This window comes from Oncorhynchus tshawytscha, linkage group LG01 (assembly GCF_018296145.1).
Source record: "Oncorhynchus tshawytscha isolate Ot180627B linkage group LG01, Otsh_v2.0, whole genome shotgun sequence".
NCBI classification, from domain to species: domain Eukaryota; kingdom Metazoa; phylum Chordata; class Actinopteri; order Salmoniformes; family Salmonidae; genus Oncorhynchus; species Oncorhynchus tshawytscha.
The window spans coordinates 52,239,500-52,258,385 of NC_056429.1; the positions used below are offsets into that span (position 1 = coordinate 52,239,500).

Sequence of the window (18,886 nt, forward strand, 5' to 3'; positions counted from 1 at the left end):
TTGGACGGCAGAGTGAAGGAAAAGCAGTCAACAAGAGCTCAGCATATGTGGGAACTCCTTCAAGACTGTTGGAAAAGAGTTCCAGGTAAAGCTGTCATCAAGGCAAAGGGTGGCTTCTTTGAAGAATCTAAAATCTAAAATATATTTTGATTTGTTTAACACTTTTTTGGTTACTGCTTGACTCTATATGTGTTATTTCATAGTTTTGATGTCTTCACTGTTATTCTACAATGTAGATAATAGTAAAACTAAAGAAAAACCCTTGAATGAGTTGGTGTGTCCAAATGTTTGACTGGTACTGTATATATACTTAGAAATTGATCCCGGAACTACAAAAGGGGTGCGGCACGCGACCCGCCAGTTTGCCCATCCCTGATTTAGCCGTAATAGCATATTACATCATGAGTTTGATCCATTTTTAATATCCTGAAATACTGTAATTATCATGTCAAGTAGCTATTGGCAATGCCAATAAATGGTCATTTAGACCATTTAGATGGTGCTCCGGAGAGTTGAAAATGGTAATCACCTATCTGTGGTTATATCAAAATATCTCACTTTTCAAATCTAATTGAACTATAATACACGACGCTCAGTGAATTAAAGACATGTCATCTCATTATGAAACATTATCATTATTATGTTGTCTTAGAGACTAGCAATCAAAATGGTGTACATGAGAGAGAAATGTGATCCATATGCCTCCTCCAGTGCTAGATAAAGATGTTGTGATATATTCAAAATCATTCAGTCTGTTGTTGACATTTTTCACAAGTAAAAAAGCATATCTGTTCTTCCCCTTAAAAAGTCCATTACTGTTTTCTCCTCTTCTCACTCTAATAACAAAAGAAACAATTATATTTTTCAGATGACTTTGTACTCTACTTTGGAGATAATCAAGGAGTTAGAGGTGTGCAGTGCGTTGTCAGGCTATGGGGTGCAATGTGGGGGATTGAGCTGGACTGCTCGCTGTATAAAAGTCAAAATGAACCACCTTGGATGCCTTCATATGGCTCTGTCATTGTGTTCAAATAAGACCGTCGTCATGATGTCTAATCAAAGTTATTACCAATAAATAGAGACACCCACACAGTCTCTGCTACCAAAGTAACTCAGTGGGGTATGGGGGGTTTGGGGTCTGTTGACTAGTTGTCTGACCAGGGCCCAATTTCATAAAGCATTATGAGTACTGATCTAGGACCAGGTCCCCTTTGTCCATATGATTGTATTCATTATGATCTAAAAGGCAAATCCGATCCTAGATCAGGCAAGGCTGTAGCTCATTGGAAGGTGGCCTTCACCCTCTTTAGTGTGTCCTGGATCCTGCGGGTGTGTCGCTCAGTGGGGGTGTGGTGGAAGTTGGCCTCGTTGTCTGCAGCCAGCAGGGGGATGTCACAGCCGCTGAGGTGGGCGATGCGTAGTCTTAGGTAGGCCTGCAGCTCCAGGTCAGGAGTGAAGGAGTACACTGTCTCCTGGAACGCATGTACCTGACTCACCACCTTCGCTATGGTCCTGGCGAGTGAGGAAGGAGAGAGCAGGAGAGAGATAAAGATATAGGGCGGAGCAGATGGAGCGGTAAAGGAGGGAGACAAGAAAGTACATAAAATTAGGACAAAAGCAGAGATTGGAGTTGGAGGACAAGACAGAGAGAGTGAAAATGAGAAATAGGAGTTTTCTATTGTTAATCTGCGGCAGGAACATACTCATAATTTGGCACCACGTTACTAAACACTTACATCATATACAGTACAATAAGTGACCTAGGGTCTGTCATAACCAGCTGTGACACTGCCTCTCACCGTGACCCTTTATGACCCCCAGCATCTGTCAACATCAATGCATCTCAGAACACCTGGCGTGCCACATCTCCACACCATCTGGCTGTGTGCTAGCTTTAGTAGAGGAACCCAAATCCTACACGACTGCCATGGAATGAGCAGCTGTGTCATTACAGTCCACCACAACTTTCTGTGAACCCAGCATCTGGCCGCCATATTTGAGTGGGTAGAAGGACACAGGGAATCTCATTTGGTGGCAACTTGGCCCACTTCATTACATCAAGGGAGAAAGTTAATATCAAGTTTACAACATTAAAGAATGAGTGTCAGGTTGATATCCATGTCATTGCAAAAGGCGACCAGAGTAGATTCATTAAATCTCAATTGCAGATAAGTGCAAATGAATGCTATAGGCCAGTAGTTGGATGAGTGTATAAGCCTAGTGTAGGCTATAAGATTTTCCAGACCCAAATCACAATGCATCTCAGAGTAGGAGTGCTGATCTTAGGATCAGGTTCTCTCTGTCCATATAATTTACTTTGGTTCATTGAAAATAGCTATATACACTACATGACCAAAAGTATGTGGACACTTGCTCGTTCAACATCTCATTGCAAAATCATGGGCATTAATATGGAGTTGGTCCCCCCTTTGCTGCTATATCAGCCTCCACTCTTCTGGGTAGGTTTTCCACTAGATGTTGGAGCATTTCTGTGGGGACTTGCTTCCATTCAGCCACAAGAGCATTAGGGCTCCCGAGTGGCACAGCAGTCTAAGGCACTGCGTCTCAGTGCTAGAGGCGTCGCTACAGACCCTGGTTTGATTCCAGGCTGTATCACAACCAGCCGCAAAATTGGCACAGTGTCATTGTAAATAAGGGACGGCAGGTAACCTAGTGGTTAGAGTGTTGGACTAGTAACTGAAAGGTTGCAAGATCAAATCCCCGAGCTGACAAGGTAAAAATCTGCTGTTCTGCCCCTGAACAACGCATCTAACCCACTGTTCCTAGGCTGTCATTGAAAATAAAATAAAAATTCTTAACTGACTTGCCTAGTTAAATAAAATAAAAAAATAAGAATTTGTTCTTAACTGACTTACCTAGATAAATAAAAGTGAGGTTGGGCACTGATTGGGCGATAAGGGCTGGCTCGCAGTCGGTGTAACAGTGTTCAATGGGGTTGAGGTCAGGGCTCTGTGTAGGCCAGTTAAGTTCTTCCACACTGATCTTGACAAACCATTTCTGTATGTATCTTGCTTTGTGCACTGCTGAAACAGGAAAGGGCCATAACCAAACTGTTGCCACAAATTTGGAAGCTCAGAATTGTCTAGAATTGCTGTAGAGTTCAGATTGTCCTTCACTGGAACTAAGGGGCCTAGCCCAAATAATGAAAAACACCCCCAGACCAATTTTTCCTCCTCCACCGAACTTTATAGTTGGCACTATGCATTGTGGCAGCTAACATTCTCTTGACATCCACCAAACCCAGATTTGTCCGGGGGACTGCCAGATGGTGAAGCGTGATTCACCACTCCAGAGAATGTGTTCCCACCGCTCCAGAGTCCAATGGCGGCGAGCTTTACACCACTCCAGCCGAAGTCTTGTGTGCGCCTGCTCGGCCACGGAAAACCACCTCATGAAGCATCCGACGAACAATTCTTGTGCTGACATTGCTTCCAGAGGCAGTTTGGAATTCGGTAGTGAGTGTTGCAACCGAGGACAGACTATTTTTACGCTCTACGCGCTTCAAAACTCGGTGGTCCCGTTCTGTAAGCGTGTGTAGCCTACCACTTCGCGGATGAGCCATTGTTGCTCCTATACGTTTCCACTTACAGTTAACCGGGACAGTGCTAGCAGTACAGAAATTTTACGAACTGACTGACTTGTTGGAAAGGTGGCATCCTATGACGGTGCCACATTGAAAGTCACTCATCACTAAGGCCATTCTACTGCCAATGTTTGTCAATGGAGATTGCATGGCGGTGTGCTCGATTTTATACACCTGTCAGCAATGGGTGTGGCTGAAATAGCCAAATCCACTCATTTGAAGGGTTGTCCACATACTTTTGTATATATAGTGTAAGTCACATTTTTTTATATTATTCATTATGATCTAAAAGGCTACATTTATCCTAGATTACCACTCCTACTCTGAGATGGTTTGTGAATACAGGCCCAGGAATTTATGTGCTGGTTTCCGCGGACTCTGAATAAGCCTAGTCCTGGACTTAAATCACGTACAATTCTCCATTCAAATTCTCCATAGAATATCCTTTTGACTCCAGGACTAGACCTAAACTCTTCACAGACAACTGGCCCTGAGATGTTGCATTACGCTCATTCACCTAAGTTTTGGCCACTTATAGGCACCGCTGGTCAGAGTGAAGGCTCCTATCTCCAGCTGCTGGATGTGCATGGCCAGGATGTGGGCAGCCGGGAGGGTGGGTCTCCTCCTCACATGATCTCCTCCCATCAGACACAGGTTATCACTCTTCAGAAAGACCTGACAAAGAGGGAGGGAGAGGTGAGAGATAAAAAATGAGGGATAGAAAGAGAAAGTGGGGGAGAGATAGAGAGATGTCTTACTCTTCCCTTGATTTATAGCATCTTGAAAGTTTCATCAAAAAACAAGCTATGAGATTTAGCAAATTACTTTTCCTCATCTTTGCAAAGTCGGCATGTGTGTTCTTTGAGAATATATTGCATCAAGTTTGGTTCTACAGTTGAAGTCGGAAGATTACATTCACCTTAGACAAGTACATTTAAACTCGAACTTTTTCAAAATTCCTGACATTTAATCCGAGTAAAAATGCCCTGTTCTAGGTCAGTTAGGATCACCTCTTTATTTTAAGAATGTGAAATGTCAGAATTATAGTAGAGAGAATGACTTATTTTAGCTTTTATTTCTTTCAACACATTCCCAGTGGGTCAGAAGTTTACATACACTCAATTAGTATTTGGTAGCATTGCCTTTAAATTGTTAAACTTCAGTCAAATGTTTCATGTAGCCTTCCACAAGCTTCCCACAATAAGTTGGGTAGATTTTGGCCCATTCCTCCTGACAGAGATGGTGTAACTGAGTCAGGTTTGTAGGCCTCCTTGCTCGCACACGCTTTTTCAGTTCTGACCACACATTTTCTATAGGATTGAGGTCAGGACTTTGTGATATGGCAATTCCAATATCTTGACTTTGTTGTCCTTAAGCCATTTTGCCACAACTTTGGAAGTATGCTTGGGGTCCCTTTGGAAGACCCATTTGCGACCAAGCTGTAACTGATGTCTTGAGATGTTGCTTCAATATATCCACATAATTGATCTCCCCCTCATGATGCCATCTATTTTGTGAAGTGCACCAGTCCCTCCTGCAACAAAGCACCCTCACAACATGATGCTGCCACCCCCGTGGTTCACGGTTGGGATGGTGTTCTTCGGCTCGCAAGCCTCTCCCTTTGTCCTCCAAACATAATGATGGTCATTATGGCGAAACAGCTCTATTTTTGTTTCATCAGACCAGAGGACATTTCTCCAAAAAGTACGATCTTTGTCCCCATGTGCAGTTGCAAACCGTAGTCTGGCTTTTTTATGGCGGTTTTGGAGCAGTGGCTCTTCCTTGCTGAGTGGCCTTTCAGGTTATGTTGATATAGTACTCATTTTACTGTGGATATAGATACTTTTGTACCCGTTTCCTCCAGCATCCTCACAAGGTCCTTTGCTGTTGTTCTGGGATTGATTTGCACTTTTCACACCAAAGTATGTTCATCTCTAGGAGACAGAACACATCTCCTTTCTGAGCGGTATGACGGCTGCGTGGTCCCATGGTGTTCATACTTGCGTACAATTGTTTGTACAGATGAACGTGGTACCTTCAGGCGTTTGGAAATTGCTCCCAATGATGAACCAGACTTGTGGAGGTCGACAATTTATTTTTCTCAGGTCTTGGCTGATTTCTTTTGATTTTCCCATGATGTCAAGCAAAGAGGCACAGTTTGAAGGTAGGCCTTGAAATACATCCACAGGTACACCTCCAATTGACTGAAACGATGTCAATTATCCTCTCAGAATCTTCTAAAGGAATGACATCATTTTCTGGAATTTTCCAAGCTGTTTAAAGGCACATTCAACTTAGTGTATGTAAACTTCTGACCCACTGGAATTGTGATACAGTGAGATATAAGTGAAATAATCCGTCTGTAAACAATTGTTGGAAAAATGACTTGTGTCATGCACAAAGTAGATGTCCTGACCGACTTACCAAAACCATAGTTTGTTAACAAGACATTTGTGGAGTGGTTGAAAATAGAGTTTTAATGACTCCAACCTCAGTGTATGTAAACTTCTGACTTCAACTGTATGTAGCCTCCAGCCGTTCTCAAAAGAGAATACGGTGTGTTGCCTGGCAACATAATTTTAAAAAAGCATATAACAAAATGCTGGCCAGCTGTGAGTGTGTCACAGAATTTCACACACAGATGTGCTGCTTGAAGGTGTTTTTCTTTTGGCATATTTTCCTGAAGCCCCACACGTGTCTCTGGTACAGAAGGCACTCACACACACACACACATGCCTTACCTGCACGGCTCGCAGCTCCTCTAGGACCTCACACACCTTGGTAGACAGATGTTTCCAAGCCTATCAGCAAGAGAGGAGGTGTTTAATTTTGCAAGAACCAATACATCTGTCTCACGCTTACGGAAGCTTTACTTCCGTTAAGAGTTTTTTAGTATTAATTTGGTGCAACTTTCACAAGCACGTGGTACATTTTCACAGCTCTTAGTACACAACTCAAAACAGATCATCAAAAATGCAGTTGTTTCAAAACTAAGCACATTTTTAACCCGTGTGTGGTGTTAATGTTTTTGTTATTCATCCAATGTTTGCGGGTCAGATGGACCCACAACATTATTGAGTTTTTAAAACAATAGAGCCATAACAATGTATGTAAAAATACCAAACGTATTTTTGCGTGGATTCCGCAGGTGCTAGCTGGCTGTACTACAGACACCTGTCGTCATCCTGGGAAAGACTCATTGTTATCTTTTCGTAAAACAACTGGTTGCAGTAAAGAGCCAAACTGGATACTAAGGAGATCCTGAGGGAAATCGAAGAGTACCAACAGCTTTACGCTATGGAGGAACAACATATTTCATCATGGAAAGATCCGACTACCTCACAAAATAACTTTAACCCAACAAAAAAAAGAAAAACAAATTAATCTACAGACACGGACGATTTACTTACTGTTGAAGTAGAGGCTAGTGCTCTGGCTGGAATACATGCAACACTAGAAAAGTTGTGTGAGGAGGTAGCAGGGCTGAGGGGGAGTTTGGAGTTTAGCCAGAGGGAAATTCTCACGCTCCAAGGAGAGAACAAGGCACTCACAGCCAAGGTTAAAATCCACGATTCCAACATGGATTGTCTACTCAGGGAAAACAGGGTGATGAAGGAGTTGCTAAACATAAAACATTTACTAAACATAAAAAGTCATAGCATGTGTGAAAATCTAATTATTTTCTAGGATTCCTGAGGACGCATCCAATAATCCAGAGGGCGCGATCAGAGAATTCATGCCATCTACCTTGAAACTTCCTATAGAGACTGTAAACAAGGTGGCTTTCCACCGAGTACACAGACTTAGAGCTCAGAGCGACAAGACCAAGGGTCCCCAACTGATCATCACAACATTTGAACACTACCAACAAATGTAGCTGATCAAAAGCAGGGTAACAGAGCTAAAAGGGACCAAATTCGGTCTCAATGACCAATTTCCAAGGGAGATAAACAAACGTTGTAAGAGACTGTATCCGGTACAGAGGCAACAGAGGGAGAACGGTAAGCATGCCTTTCTCATTGTGAACAAATTATTTATAGATGGACAGCTATTCCGAGACAGCTCCATAACACCATGGCTGTACTAAATTCTACAGGGACTTCAGGTTAAGAAAGCATGGGAACTGTAAAAATATCTGAACACTATGAAGTGGATATGAACACACACATACTCAATTACATGCTCGCTTACACATGGATTTATACATACACACACACCTAATCTCACTCTATTCTCTCTCTCACTCTCTCTCCCTCTCTTCTCTTCCTCTATTGTCGAGAAATGTTTTATAATTTAATATGTTTCTTGTTTGTCTATATTTTTTATGCATTTGTCTACAAGCTTATATATGTTTACAACAAGCAAGGGGAAGATATCAGAATAGGGGCATTGGGAAATAATAACATATTGTACGGAATACATTTGTACTGTGGTAAAGCCGTCTCTAAAGTAATGCAAGGCCTCTTTCATGATCACGTGAAACATCAATTGCTATGGAAATGCTGGGATGTGTTTTTTCAATAATGTAATTATGGTGCAACTTTGACGGTGATACGATATGGATACAATTATCATCATTAATATTAAGCCTATACGCACTACATGTTACACACATAGACACTCAACCATGCAAATTGGCAGAGTTATTATTTATTTAGACAGCACACATTACTCTTATACAGACATCGTACACACTCTCACTAAATCACATCCAGTATCATAGACATCAACCTAATCAGATTTCCTACACACATAATACCTTGTCTCAATTTGCTAACATCTGTGGCAGTGGCTCACAGGGAAACAGGCAAGGGAATAAAACAAATATTGCTAGAACCTATTTGTTGAATTCTAAATATCAGACATTTGAAAGCTCAAATTTTGACCATCATAATACCTCTGATGGCAGTAACTTTACAAGCACTAATTATGGTCAGTTTAGGCTGAGAATAGTATCTAGTTAAGGCAAGGGGTGAAATAAGTATAGCCAGTTATAATTGTAACGGATTAGAAGGTTATAAAAAAAGACGATCAGTCTTTACGTGGCTAAAAGAAAAGGAATATAACATACACTGTATACAGGAAACTCACTCTACATCCTTAGATGAAGTTGCGTGGAAAAAGGAATGGGGTGGTGAAATAATTTTCTGTCATGGACAAAGGAACTCAAAAGGTATGATGATATTAATTAACCAAAAATTCGATCTGAATGTGCAAATAGTCAGGAATGATTCGCAAGGAAGGTGGATCTTTTTGAATATGAAAGTGGACGGAAAAGAGATTAGGCTCATCAATCTATATGGTCCAAATCAGGATGATCCACACTTCTTAAAAAATATTTACACCAATTTATGAAACTTACAGGCAACAAATGATCAAATCATTATGGTAGGAGACTATAACACAGTGTTAAGTACCTTAAAAACCTCTTAAGGAGGCTGCGAATTTTCAGCGTCCTGCTACTCATGCCAGGAATATAGTATATGCATATGATAAGTGTGTGTGTATAGAAAACACCCTGAAGTCTCTAAAACTGGTTAAATCGTGTCTGTGGCTAGAACATAACGTGTTTAGGAGTCAAAATCCTTCGAAAAACTGCTCACCAAAAACACAAAAATAATATCCATCCGCCAGTCAGTATTGTCTAAGGCTGAAGAAAATACATGTCAAGCCCCTGTAAACGCCTACAGCTTCCACACGATGTCGCCAATGCTGTCATTTAGGGGCTGCTTTATCCTTGGTTTGGAAACGTGACGCATTTCCTTTCTTTGGGCTCACCACAGGATGTTTTGAATGTGAAAACATGGACGATGATTTCAAGACTTGCTGCTATCGAATACAGATCGCCCGTGATCAATTTAATAGACTATTAACGTTTATTAATACCTAAAGTTGGTTTAGAAAAGTAATTTGAAGTGATTTGTAAAAGTATATCGTTAACTTTTGTAATTTTAAAAAGTGACGTTGCGTCATGTAAAGGGGCATTTTTCTGGATCAGACCGGTCTTCAGCAAATCACATTTTGGGTATACAATGACTGATTTAATCGGGAAAAATACCCAATTGTGATGTTTATGTGACATATAGGAGTGCCAAGAAAGAAGCTCGTCAAAGGTAATGAATGTTTTATATTTTATTTCTGCGTTTTGGGTAGCGCCGGCTACCGCAAAATCTGTTGTTTTGTTGACGGTCTGGTATTCTGGGGGGTGCATGCTATCAGATAATTGCTTCTCATGCTTTCGCCGAAAAGCATTTTACAAATCTGACTTGGTGGCTAGATTCACAACGAGTGTAGCTTTAATTCACTACCTTGCATTTGTGTTTTAATGAAAGTTTGAGTTTTATCGAAAACAATAGGTGGCACTCTAAAATATCCGCTGATTTGATCCCGCCACAGGAACATCCTCCCTAACAAGTTTGGACCGTAAAGATAATCACTCTACAAACTATCATCACTGCGCCCTTAAGGAAATCACAAATATTATGGACACATTAGAAATAGTGGATATTTGGAGACTAAAAAACCCCAACCTAGTGAGATATAAATGGAGGAGACTTAATCAAGCTAGTCGTCTTGACTACATTCTTGTCTCTTTCATCAAAGGTTAAAAAAGTTTTAATAGGAGACAGAATGTGATCGGATCATCATCTAATTGGCATTCACATAACTCTTATAGAATTTCCACATGGACTGGGATATTGGAAATTTAATCAAAGTTTACTGGAGAACAACTTATTTTTAACAAAGACAAAATCATTTATAACTGAATTTTTCCAGTATAATATACAGTTGAAGTCGGAAGTTTACATACAACTTAGCCAAATACATTTAAACACAGATTTTCACAATTCTTGACATTTAATCCTAGTAAAAATTCCATGTCTTAGATCAGTTCGGATCACCAATTTATTTTAAGAATGTGAAATGTCAGAATAATAGTAAAGAGAATTAATTTATTTCAGCTTTTATTTCTTTCATCACATTCCCAGTGGGTCAGAAGTTTACCTACACTCAATTAGTATTTGGTAGCATTGCCTTTAAATTGTTTAACTTGGGTAAAACGTTTCAGGTAGCCTTCCACACGCTGGTGTAACCGAGTCAGGTTTGTAGGCCTCCTTGCTCGCACACGCTTTTTCAGTTCTGCCCGCACATTTTCTATAGGATTGAGGTCAGGGCTTTGTAATGGCCACTCCAATACCTTGACATTGTTGTCCTTAAGCCATTTTGCCACAACTTTGGAAATATGCTTGGGGTCATTGTCAATTTGGAAGACCCATTTGTGACCAAGCTTTAACTTCCTGACTGATGTCTTGAAATGTTGCTTAACTATATCCACATTTTCCATCCTCATGATGCCATCTATTTTGTGAAGTGCACTAGTCCCTCCTCGAGCAAAGCACCCCCACAACATGATGCTGCCACCCCCGTGCTTCACGGTTGGGATGGTGTTCTTCGGCTTGCAAGCATCCCCCTTTTTCCTCCAAACATAACGATGGTCATTATAGCCAAAAAGTTATATTTTTGTTTTGTCAGACCAGAGGACATTTCTCCAAAAAGTACGATCTTTGTCCCCATGTGCAGTTGCAAACCGTAGTCTGGCTTTTTTATGGCGGTTTTGGAGCAGTGGCTTCTTTCTTGCTGAGTAGCCTTTCAGGTTATGTTGATATAGGACTCATTTTACTGTGGATATAGATACTTTTGTTTCCTCCAGCATCCTCACAAGGTCCTTTGCTGTTGTTCTGGGATTGATTTGCACTTTTCACACCAAAGTATGTTCATCTCTAGGAGACAGAACGCATCTCCTTTCTTAGTGGTATGACGGCTGCGTGGTCCCATGGTGTTTATACTTGCGTACTATTGTTTGTACAGATGAATGTGGTACATTCAGGTGTTTGGAAATTGATCCCAATGATGAACCAAAATTGTGGAGGTTGACAATTATTTTTCTGAGGTCTTGGCTGATTTCTTTTGATTTTCCCATGATGTCAAGCAAAGAGGCACTGAGTTTGAAGGTATTGTCACGGTTTTCTTCCTCCTCTTCCTCTGAAGAGGTGAAACAAGGATCGGACCAATACGCAGCGTGGTAAGTGTCCATGGTTTTAATAGGAAAACTCAAACATGAACACAACTACAAAACAAGGAACATGAAAACCCGAAACAGTCCCGTGTGGCACGAACACTGACACAGGAAACAATCACCCACAAAATACCCAAAGAATATGGCTGCCTAAATATGGTTCCCAATCAGAGACAACAATAAACACCTGCCTCTGATTGAGAACCAATCTAGGCAACCATAGACTTACCTAGACACCTAAACTGAACACAACCCCACAAATCTACAAAAACCCCTAGACAAGCCAAAACACATAAATCACCCATATCACACCCTGGCCTATAACCAAAATAATAAAGAAAACAAAGATAACTAAGGCCAGGGCGTGACAGGTAGGCCTTGAAATACATCCACAGGTACACCTCCAATTGACTCAAATTATGTCAATTAGCCTCTCAGAAGCTCCTAAAGCCATGACATCATTTTCTGGAATTTTCCAAGCTGTTTAAAGACAGAGTCAACTTAGTGTATGTAAACTTCGGACCCACTGGAATTGTGATACAGTGAATTATAAGGCAAATAATCTGTCTGTAAACAATTGTTGGAAAAATTACCTGTGTCATGAACAAAGTAGATGTCCTAACCGACATGCCAAAACTATAGTTTGTTAAAAAAAATATTTGTGGAGTTGTTGAAAAACTAGTTTTAGTGACTCCAACCTAATTGTATGTAAACCACCACAGTCAGAAGCTGGCACTAAGACAGCATTGAATGAGCTGTATCCGCCATAAGCAAACAAGAAAATGCTCACCCAGAGGCGGTGCTCCAAGAAGCCAGAGACTTTAATGCAGGGAAACTTCAATTCGTTGTACCACATTTCTATCAGCATGTTAAATGTGCAACCAGAGGGAAAAAAACCTCTGGACCATCTTTACTCCACATACAGAGATGCATACAAAGCTCTCCCTCGCACTCCATTCAGCAAATCTGACCATAATTCTATCCTCCTGATTCCTGCTAACAAGCAAAAATTAAAGCAGGAAGCACCAGTGACTAGATCAATAAAAAAGTGGTCAGATGAAGCAGATGCTAAGCTACAGGACTGTTTTTCTAACACAGACATGGAATATGTTCCGGGATTCCTCCGATGGCATTGAGGAGTACACCACATCAGTCATTGGCTTCATCAATAAGTGCATCGATGACGTCGTCCCCACAGTGACCGCATGTACATACCCCAACCAGAAGCCATGTATTACAGGCAACATCTGCACTGAGCAAAAGGCTAGAGCTGCCGCTTTCAAGGAGCGGGACTCGAACCCGGAAGCTTATAAGAAATCCTGCTATGCCCTCCGATGACCATCAAACAGGCAAAGCATCAATACAGGACTACGACCAAATGGTACTACACCGGCTCTGATGCTCATCGGATGTGGCAGTGCTTGCAAACCATTACAGACTACAAAGGGAAGCACAGCCGAGAGCTGCCCATTGACATGAGCCTACCAGACGAGCTAAACTACTTCTATGCTCGCTTCGAGGCAAATAACACTGAAACATGCATGAGAGCACCAGCTGTTCCAGAAGACTGTGTGATCACGCTCACCGATGGCCGATGTGAGTAAGACCATTAAATAGGTCAACATTCACAAGGCCGCAGGGCCAGACGGATTACCAGGACGTGTACTGCGAACATGCGTTGACCAACTGGCAAGTGTCTTCACTGACATTTTCAACCTCTCCCTGTCCGAGTCTGTAATACCTACATGTTTTAAGCATTACCCCCATAGTGCCTGTGCCCAAGAACACTAAGGTAATCTGCCTAAATGACTACCGACGCATAGCACTCATGTCTGTAGCCATGAAGTGCTTTGAAAGGCTGGTCATGGCTCACATCAACACCATTATCCCATTATCCCAGAAACCCTAGACCACTCCAATTTGCATACCGCCCCAACAGATCCACAGATGATGCTCTCTCTATTGCACTCCACACTGCCCTTTCCCACCTGGACAAAAGGAACACCTATGTGAGAAGGCTATTCATTGACTACAGCTCAGCGTTCAACTTCATAGTGCCCTCAAAGCTCATCAATAAGCTAAGGACCCTGGGACTAAACACCTGCCTCTGCATCTGGATCCTGGATTCCTGACGGGCCGCCCCCAGGTGGTAAGGGTAGGTAACAACACATCCGCCATGCTGATCCTCAACACAGGGCCCCCTCAGGGGTGCATGCTTAGTACCCTCCTGTACTCCCTGTTCACTCATTACTGCACGGCCAGGCACAGCTCCAACACCATCATTAAGTTTGCCAATGACACAACAGTGGTAGGCTTGATCAACGACAACGACTAGACAGCCTATAGGGAGGAGGTCAGACACCTGGCGGAGTGGTGCCAGGACAACAACCTCTCCCTCAACGTGATCAAGACAAAGGAGATGATTGTGGACTACAGGAAAAAGAGGACCAAGCACGCCCCCATTCTCATCAACGGGGCTGCAGTGGAGCAGGTTGAGAGCTTCAAGTTCCTTGGTGTCCACAGCACCAACAAACTAACATGGTCCAAGCACACCAAGATATTTGTGAAGTGGGCACGACAAAACCTATTCCCCCTCAGGAGACTGAAAAGATTTGCCATGGGTCCTCAGATCCTCAAAAGGTTCTACAGCTGCACCATCGAGAGCATCCTGACGGGTTGCATCACTGTCTGGTATTGCAACTGCTCAGCCTCTGACCGCAAGGCACTACAGAGGTTGTGCGACCGGCCAAGTACATCACTGGGGCCAAGCTTCCTGCCATCCAGGACTTCTATGCCAGGCAGTATCAGAGGAAGGCCCTAAAAATTGTCAAAGACTCCAGCCACCCTAGTCATAGACTGTTCTCTCTGCTATCGCATGGCAAGCGGTACCGGAGCACCAAGTCTATGTCTAAGAGGCTTCTAAACAGCTTCTACCCCCAAGCCATAAGACTCCTGTACACCTAATCAAAGTAGTCATAGTCACTTTAAAAACTCTACCTACATGTACATATTACCTCAACTAACCAGTGCCCCCACACATTGACTCTGTACTTGTATTTAATATTGCTTCATGTGAAAACAGTGTAATATACTGTAATTTACAGTACTGTAGCATACTACATTCAAGGGGCAATTTTGAAACACATATCTTACATTTTTTGCTATTGATTTAACTGGTTGTTAAAATTACTAAATTGAGAAGATATCATTTAAGTTGTGTTTTGGTGATTAAACCAATCTACTCATTATATTTCACAATTAACGCACAATGAATAGTTTTTAATGTAAGACTGGCATACTCCTTTAAAAGACCTTCGCTTGAAAAACGAGAAAATAGCAGCAATATTACTGTTTGTCCATTTTGAGACGCCGTAGCCAGTATATACTAATCTCAAGAAATAGATGACTCAATATATCTGTCATTAATTTTGACATTTTTGCAGAAGAGATCTTCGTCTCACAATTTTACTAAGATGTTTGGTGCAGTCTCTCATTGAATTAAAACAAATAATTTATTGAAGAATCCCTACTGTTGACCAATCACTGACAAAGGGGCATAGACTTCGGCTCTAAACTTCTTGTGCCCGAACAGCCCAAAAACCCTTCACCGAAGTCCAAAAATAACAGAAATGTCACAATGTCACATAACATGTCACATAACGAGCTATACCAAACTGTTTTGACTGAGAAGCATGCGAACACCTTAACAAGTGTTACCAGTTTGGAGTTTTGTACTAATAGTTTAGAAAATTCACCACATACTTGTGAAAATAGTACCAAATATAAAAATATAAAATATAAAAAAATATTATATAAAAACAACCTCTAAGTTCAGTAATGACAAGAACAGGAAGAGTATTATTAGAACATGGACAAACAACAAGAACACATCATTTCAGTTGTTACACTTTATGACAATTCATAAGGTAAGCACCCATTTTAGGTGCTGTTATGTCCTCCCCGAAATTTGATTTGAACACAAATTCTGATGTTCATCTAGCACCAAAAGACATTTCACTTAAGGGCCTAAGAGTATGTTATTTATTTCATGGGTGCTCCCTACATGACTCTGGTCAAAAGTAGTATACTACAGTATATAGGAAATAGGGTGCCATTTCAGATGCAGGCATGCAGACTTACGGGTAATTGCCTGACAAAAACATTCTCCAGACCTCCAAGGACCTGCATGGCCGTGGCGAAGTCTCTCGATTCATAGCAGTGTTTGGCAATTAACAGAAACTTGGTGAGCAAAGCCGCTTGTATCTGCAGCAAGAAAAGAAGAGGAGATATTCTATGGTCAAGCATTCACACAAATCCTTGTAGAAATCAATTAAAACATCATAGAAGTGCATCTGATGGCTTTCACGTAATTCGATTTAACAAACAATGACTTTGAAAATAAATGTAATTAGTGTTTTCAAATCAAATCAAATTGTATTAGTCACATGGGCCGAATACAACCTTACAGTGAAATGCTTACTTACGAGCCCCTAACCAACAATGCAGTTTAAAAAAATACAGACAAGAATAAAAGATCAAAAGTAACAAGTAACTAAAAAGCAGCAGTAAAACAACAATAGCGAGACTATATACAGGGGGGGTTGAGGTAGTATGTAAATGTAGGTAGGGTTATTGAATGATGCATAGATGCATAGATGGCAAAAACAGAGAGTAGCAGTGGTGTAAAGAAGGGGGGAGGCAATGCAAATAGTCTGGGTAGCCATTTGATTAGATGTTCAGGAGGCTTTATGGCTTGGGGGTAGAAGCTGTTGAGAAGCCTCTTGGACCTAGACTTGGTGCTCCGGTACCACTTGCAGTGCAATAGCAGAGAGAAAAGTATATGGCAAGGGTGGCTGAAGTCTTTGACAATTTTTAGGGCTTTCCTCTGATACCGCCTGGCATAGAGGTCCTGGATGGCAGGAAGCTTGGCCCCAGTGATGTACTGGGCCATTCGCACAACCTACTGTAGCACCTTGCGGTCGGAGGCCAAGCAGTTGCCATACCAGGCAGTGATGCAACCAGTCAGGATGCTCTCGATGGTGCAGCTGTAGAACCTTTTGAAGATCTGAGGGCCCATGGCAAATCTTTTCAGTCTCCTGAGGGGGAAAAGGTTTTGTCGTGCCCTCTTCATGACTGTCTTGGTGTGCTTGGACCATGTTAGTTTGTTGGTGATGTGGACACCAAGGAACTTGAAGTTCCCAACTTGCTCCACTGCAGCCCCGTCGATGAGAATGGGGGGGTGCTCTGTCCTCTTTTTTCCTGTAGTCCACAATCATCTCCTTTGTCTTGATCACGTTGAGGGAGAGGTTGCTGTCCTGGCACCACTCCGCCAGGTGTCTGACCTCCTCCCTATAGGCTGTCTAGTCGTTGTCGTTGATCAAGCCTACCACTGTTGTGTCATTGGCAAACTTAATGATGGTTTTGGAGCTGTGCCTGGCCGTGCAGTAATGAGTGAACAGGGAGTACAGGAGGGTACTGAGCATGCACCCCTGAGGGGGCCCTGTGTTGAGGATCAGCATGGCGGATGTGTTGTTACCTACCCTTACCACCTGGGGGCGGCACCGTCAGGAATCCAGGATCCAGATGCAGAGGCAGGTGTTTAGTCCCAGGGTCCTTAGCTTATTGATGAGCTTTGAGGGCACTATGGTGTTGAACGCTGAGCTGTAGTCAATGAATAGCATTCTCACATAGGTGTTCCTTTTGTCCAGGTGGGAAAGGGCAGTGTGGAGTGCAATAGAGAGAGCATCATCTGTGGATCTGTTGGGGCGGTATGCAATTGGAGTGGGATAATGTTCTTGATGTGAGCCATGACCAGTCTTTCAAAGCACTTCATGGCTACAGACGTGAGTGCTACGGGACGGTAGTCATTTATGCAAGATTTCTTTGTGTTCTTCGGCACAGGCACAGGTGGTCTGCTTAAAACATCTTGGTATTACAGACTCGGACATGGAGAGGTTGAAAACGTCAGTGACGACACTTGCCAGTTGGTCAACGCATGTTCGCAGTACATGTCCTGGTAATCCATCTGGCCCTGCGGCTTTGTGAATGTTGACCTATTTAAAAGGTCTTACTCACATCGGCTGCGGCGAGAAAGATCACAGTCTTCTGAAACAGCTGGTGCTCTCATGCATGTTTTAGTGATATTTGCCTTGAAGCGAGCATAGAAGTAGTTTAGCTCGTCTGGTAGGCTCGTGTCACTGGGCAGCTCTCGGCTGTGCTTCCCTTTGTAGTCTGTAATGGTTTGCAAGCCCTGCCATATCCAACGAGCACCAGAACCGGTGTATTACGATTAAATCTTAGACCTGTATTGATCCTTTGCCTGTTTGATGATTCACAAACAAGGACATTTCTAAGTGACCCCAAACTTTTGAACGGTAGTGTACATACGGTCACTATGGGGACGACATCATCGATGCACTTATTGATTGAGCCAATGAATGATGTGGTGTACTCCTCAATGCCATCGGAGGAATCCCGGAATATATTCCATGTCTGTGTTAGAAAAACAGTCCTGTAGCTTAGCATCTGCTTCATCTGACCACTTTTTTATTGATCTAGTCACTGGTGCTTCCTGCTTTAATTTTTCCTTGTGAGCAGGAATCAGGAGGATAGAATTATGGTCAGATTTGCCAAATGGAGGGCGAGGGAGAGCTTTGTATGAGTCTCTGTGTGTGAAGTATCGGTGGTCCAGAGTTTCTTTCCCCTGGTTGCACATTTAACATGTTGATAGAAATGTGGTAAAACGATTTAAGTTTCCCTGCATTAAAATCCCCGGCTAGTAGGTTTGCTGCCTCTGGGTGAGCGTTTTCTTGTTTGCTTATGGAGGAATACAGCTCATTCAATGTTGTCTTAGTGCCAGCCTCTGACTGTCTTGTGTGTGTGTGTGTGTGTGTGTGTGTTGAATAAATGACATACATATAGATATAGAGATCAAACAGTAATGTCCAACAGAGTTGTATCCCCATTACTAGCAGATCTCACCTTTATCGAATCACAGATGACAATTTCAGCAGAAACCCAGTTGGAGACACTGTCAGCATATCTCAGTAGCTGTTGGAGGTAGCTGTCCTGTGGCATCTCATTAACAAATAAACTGCTGCCATCTACTGGAGGTATAGAGTGTGACACATGTCTGTGGGATAAAAGAGAGACAATCAGACTTGAGATTGAGCTGTGAATGAACAGTTGATTTTATGTCAGAGATT

At 42.2% G+C, this 18,886-nt stretch overlaps 1 protein-coding gene across 1 annotated transcript in view; it reads right to left on the reverse strand.

The window, feature by feature from the left end:
* Positions 1-200: 200 nt before the first annotated feature.
* LOC112252996 (kinase non-catalytic C-lobe domain-containing protein 1) overlaps positions 201-18,886 on the reverse strand; it is a 94,223-nt gene continuing 75,537 nt past the window's right edge. The window contains exons 26-30 of the mRNA XM_024424851.2: positions 18,663-18,813; positions 15,822-15,944; positions 6,346-6,405; positions 4,122-4,279; positions 201-1,512 (exon numbers count right to left, since the gene is read on the reverse strand). Of these exons, the coding sequence (XP_024280619.1) occupies positions 1,281-1,512; positions 4,122-4,279; positions 6,346-6,405; positions 15,822-15,944; positions 18,663-18,813 (724 nt within the window). The 3' untranslated portion in view covers positions 201-1,280. The remainder of the gene's footprint in view (positions 1,513-4,121; positions 4,280-6,345; positions 6,406-15,821; positions 15,945-18,662; positions 18,814-18,886) is intronic.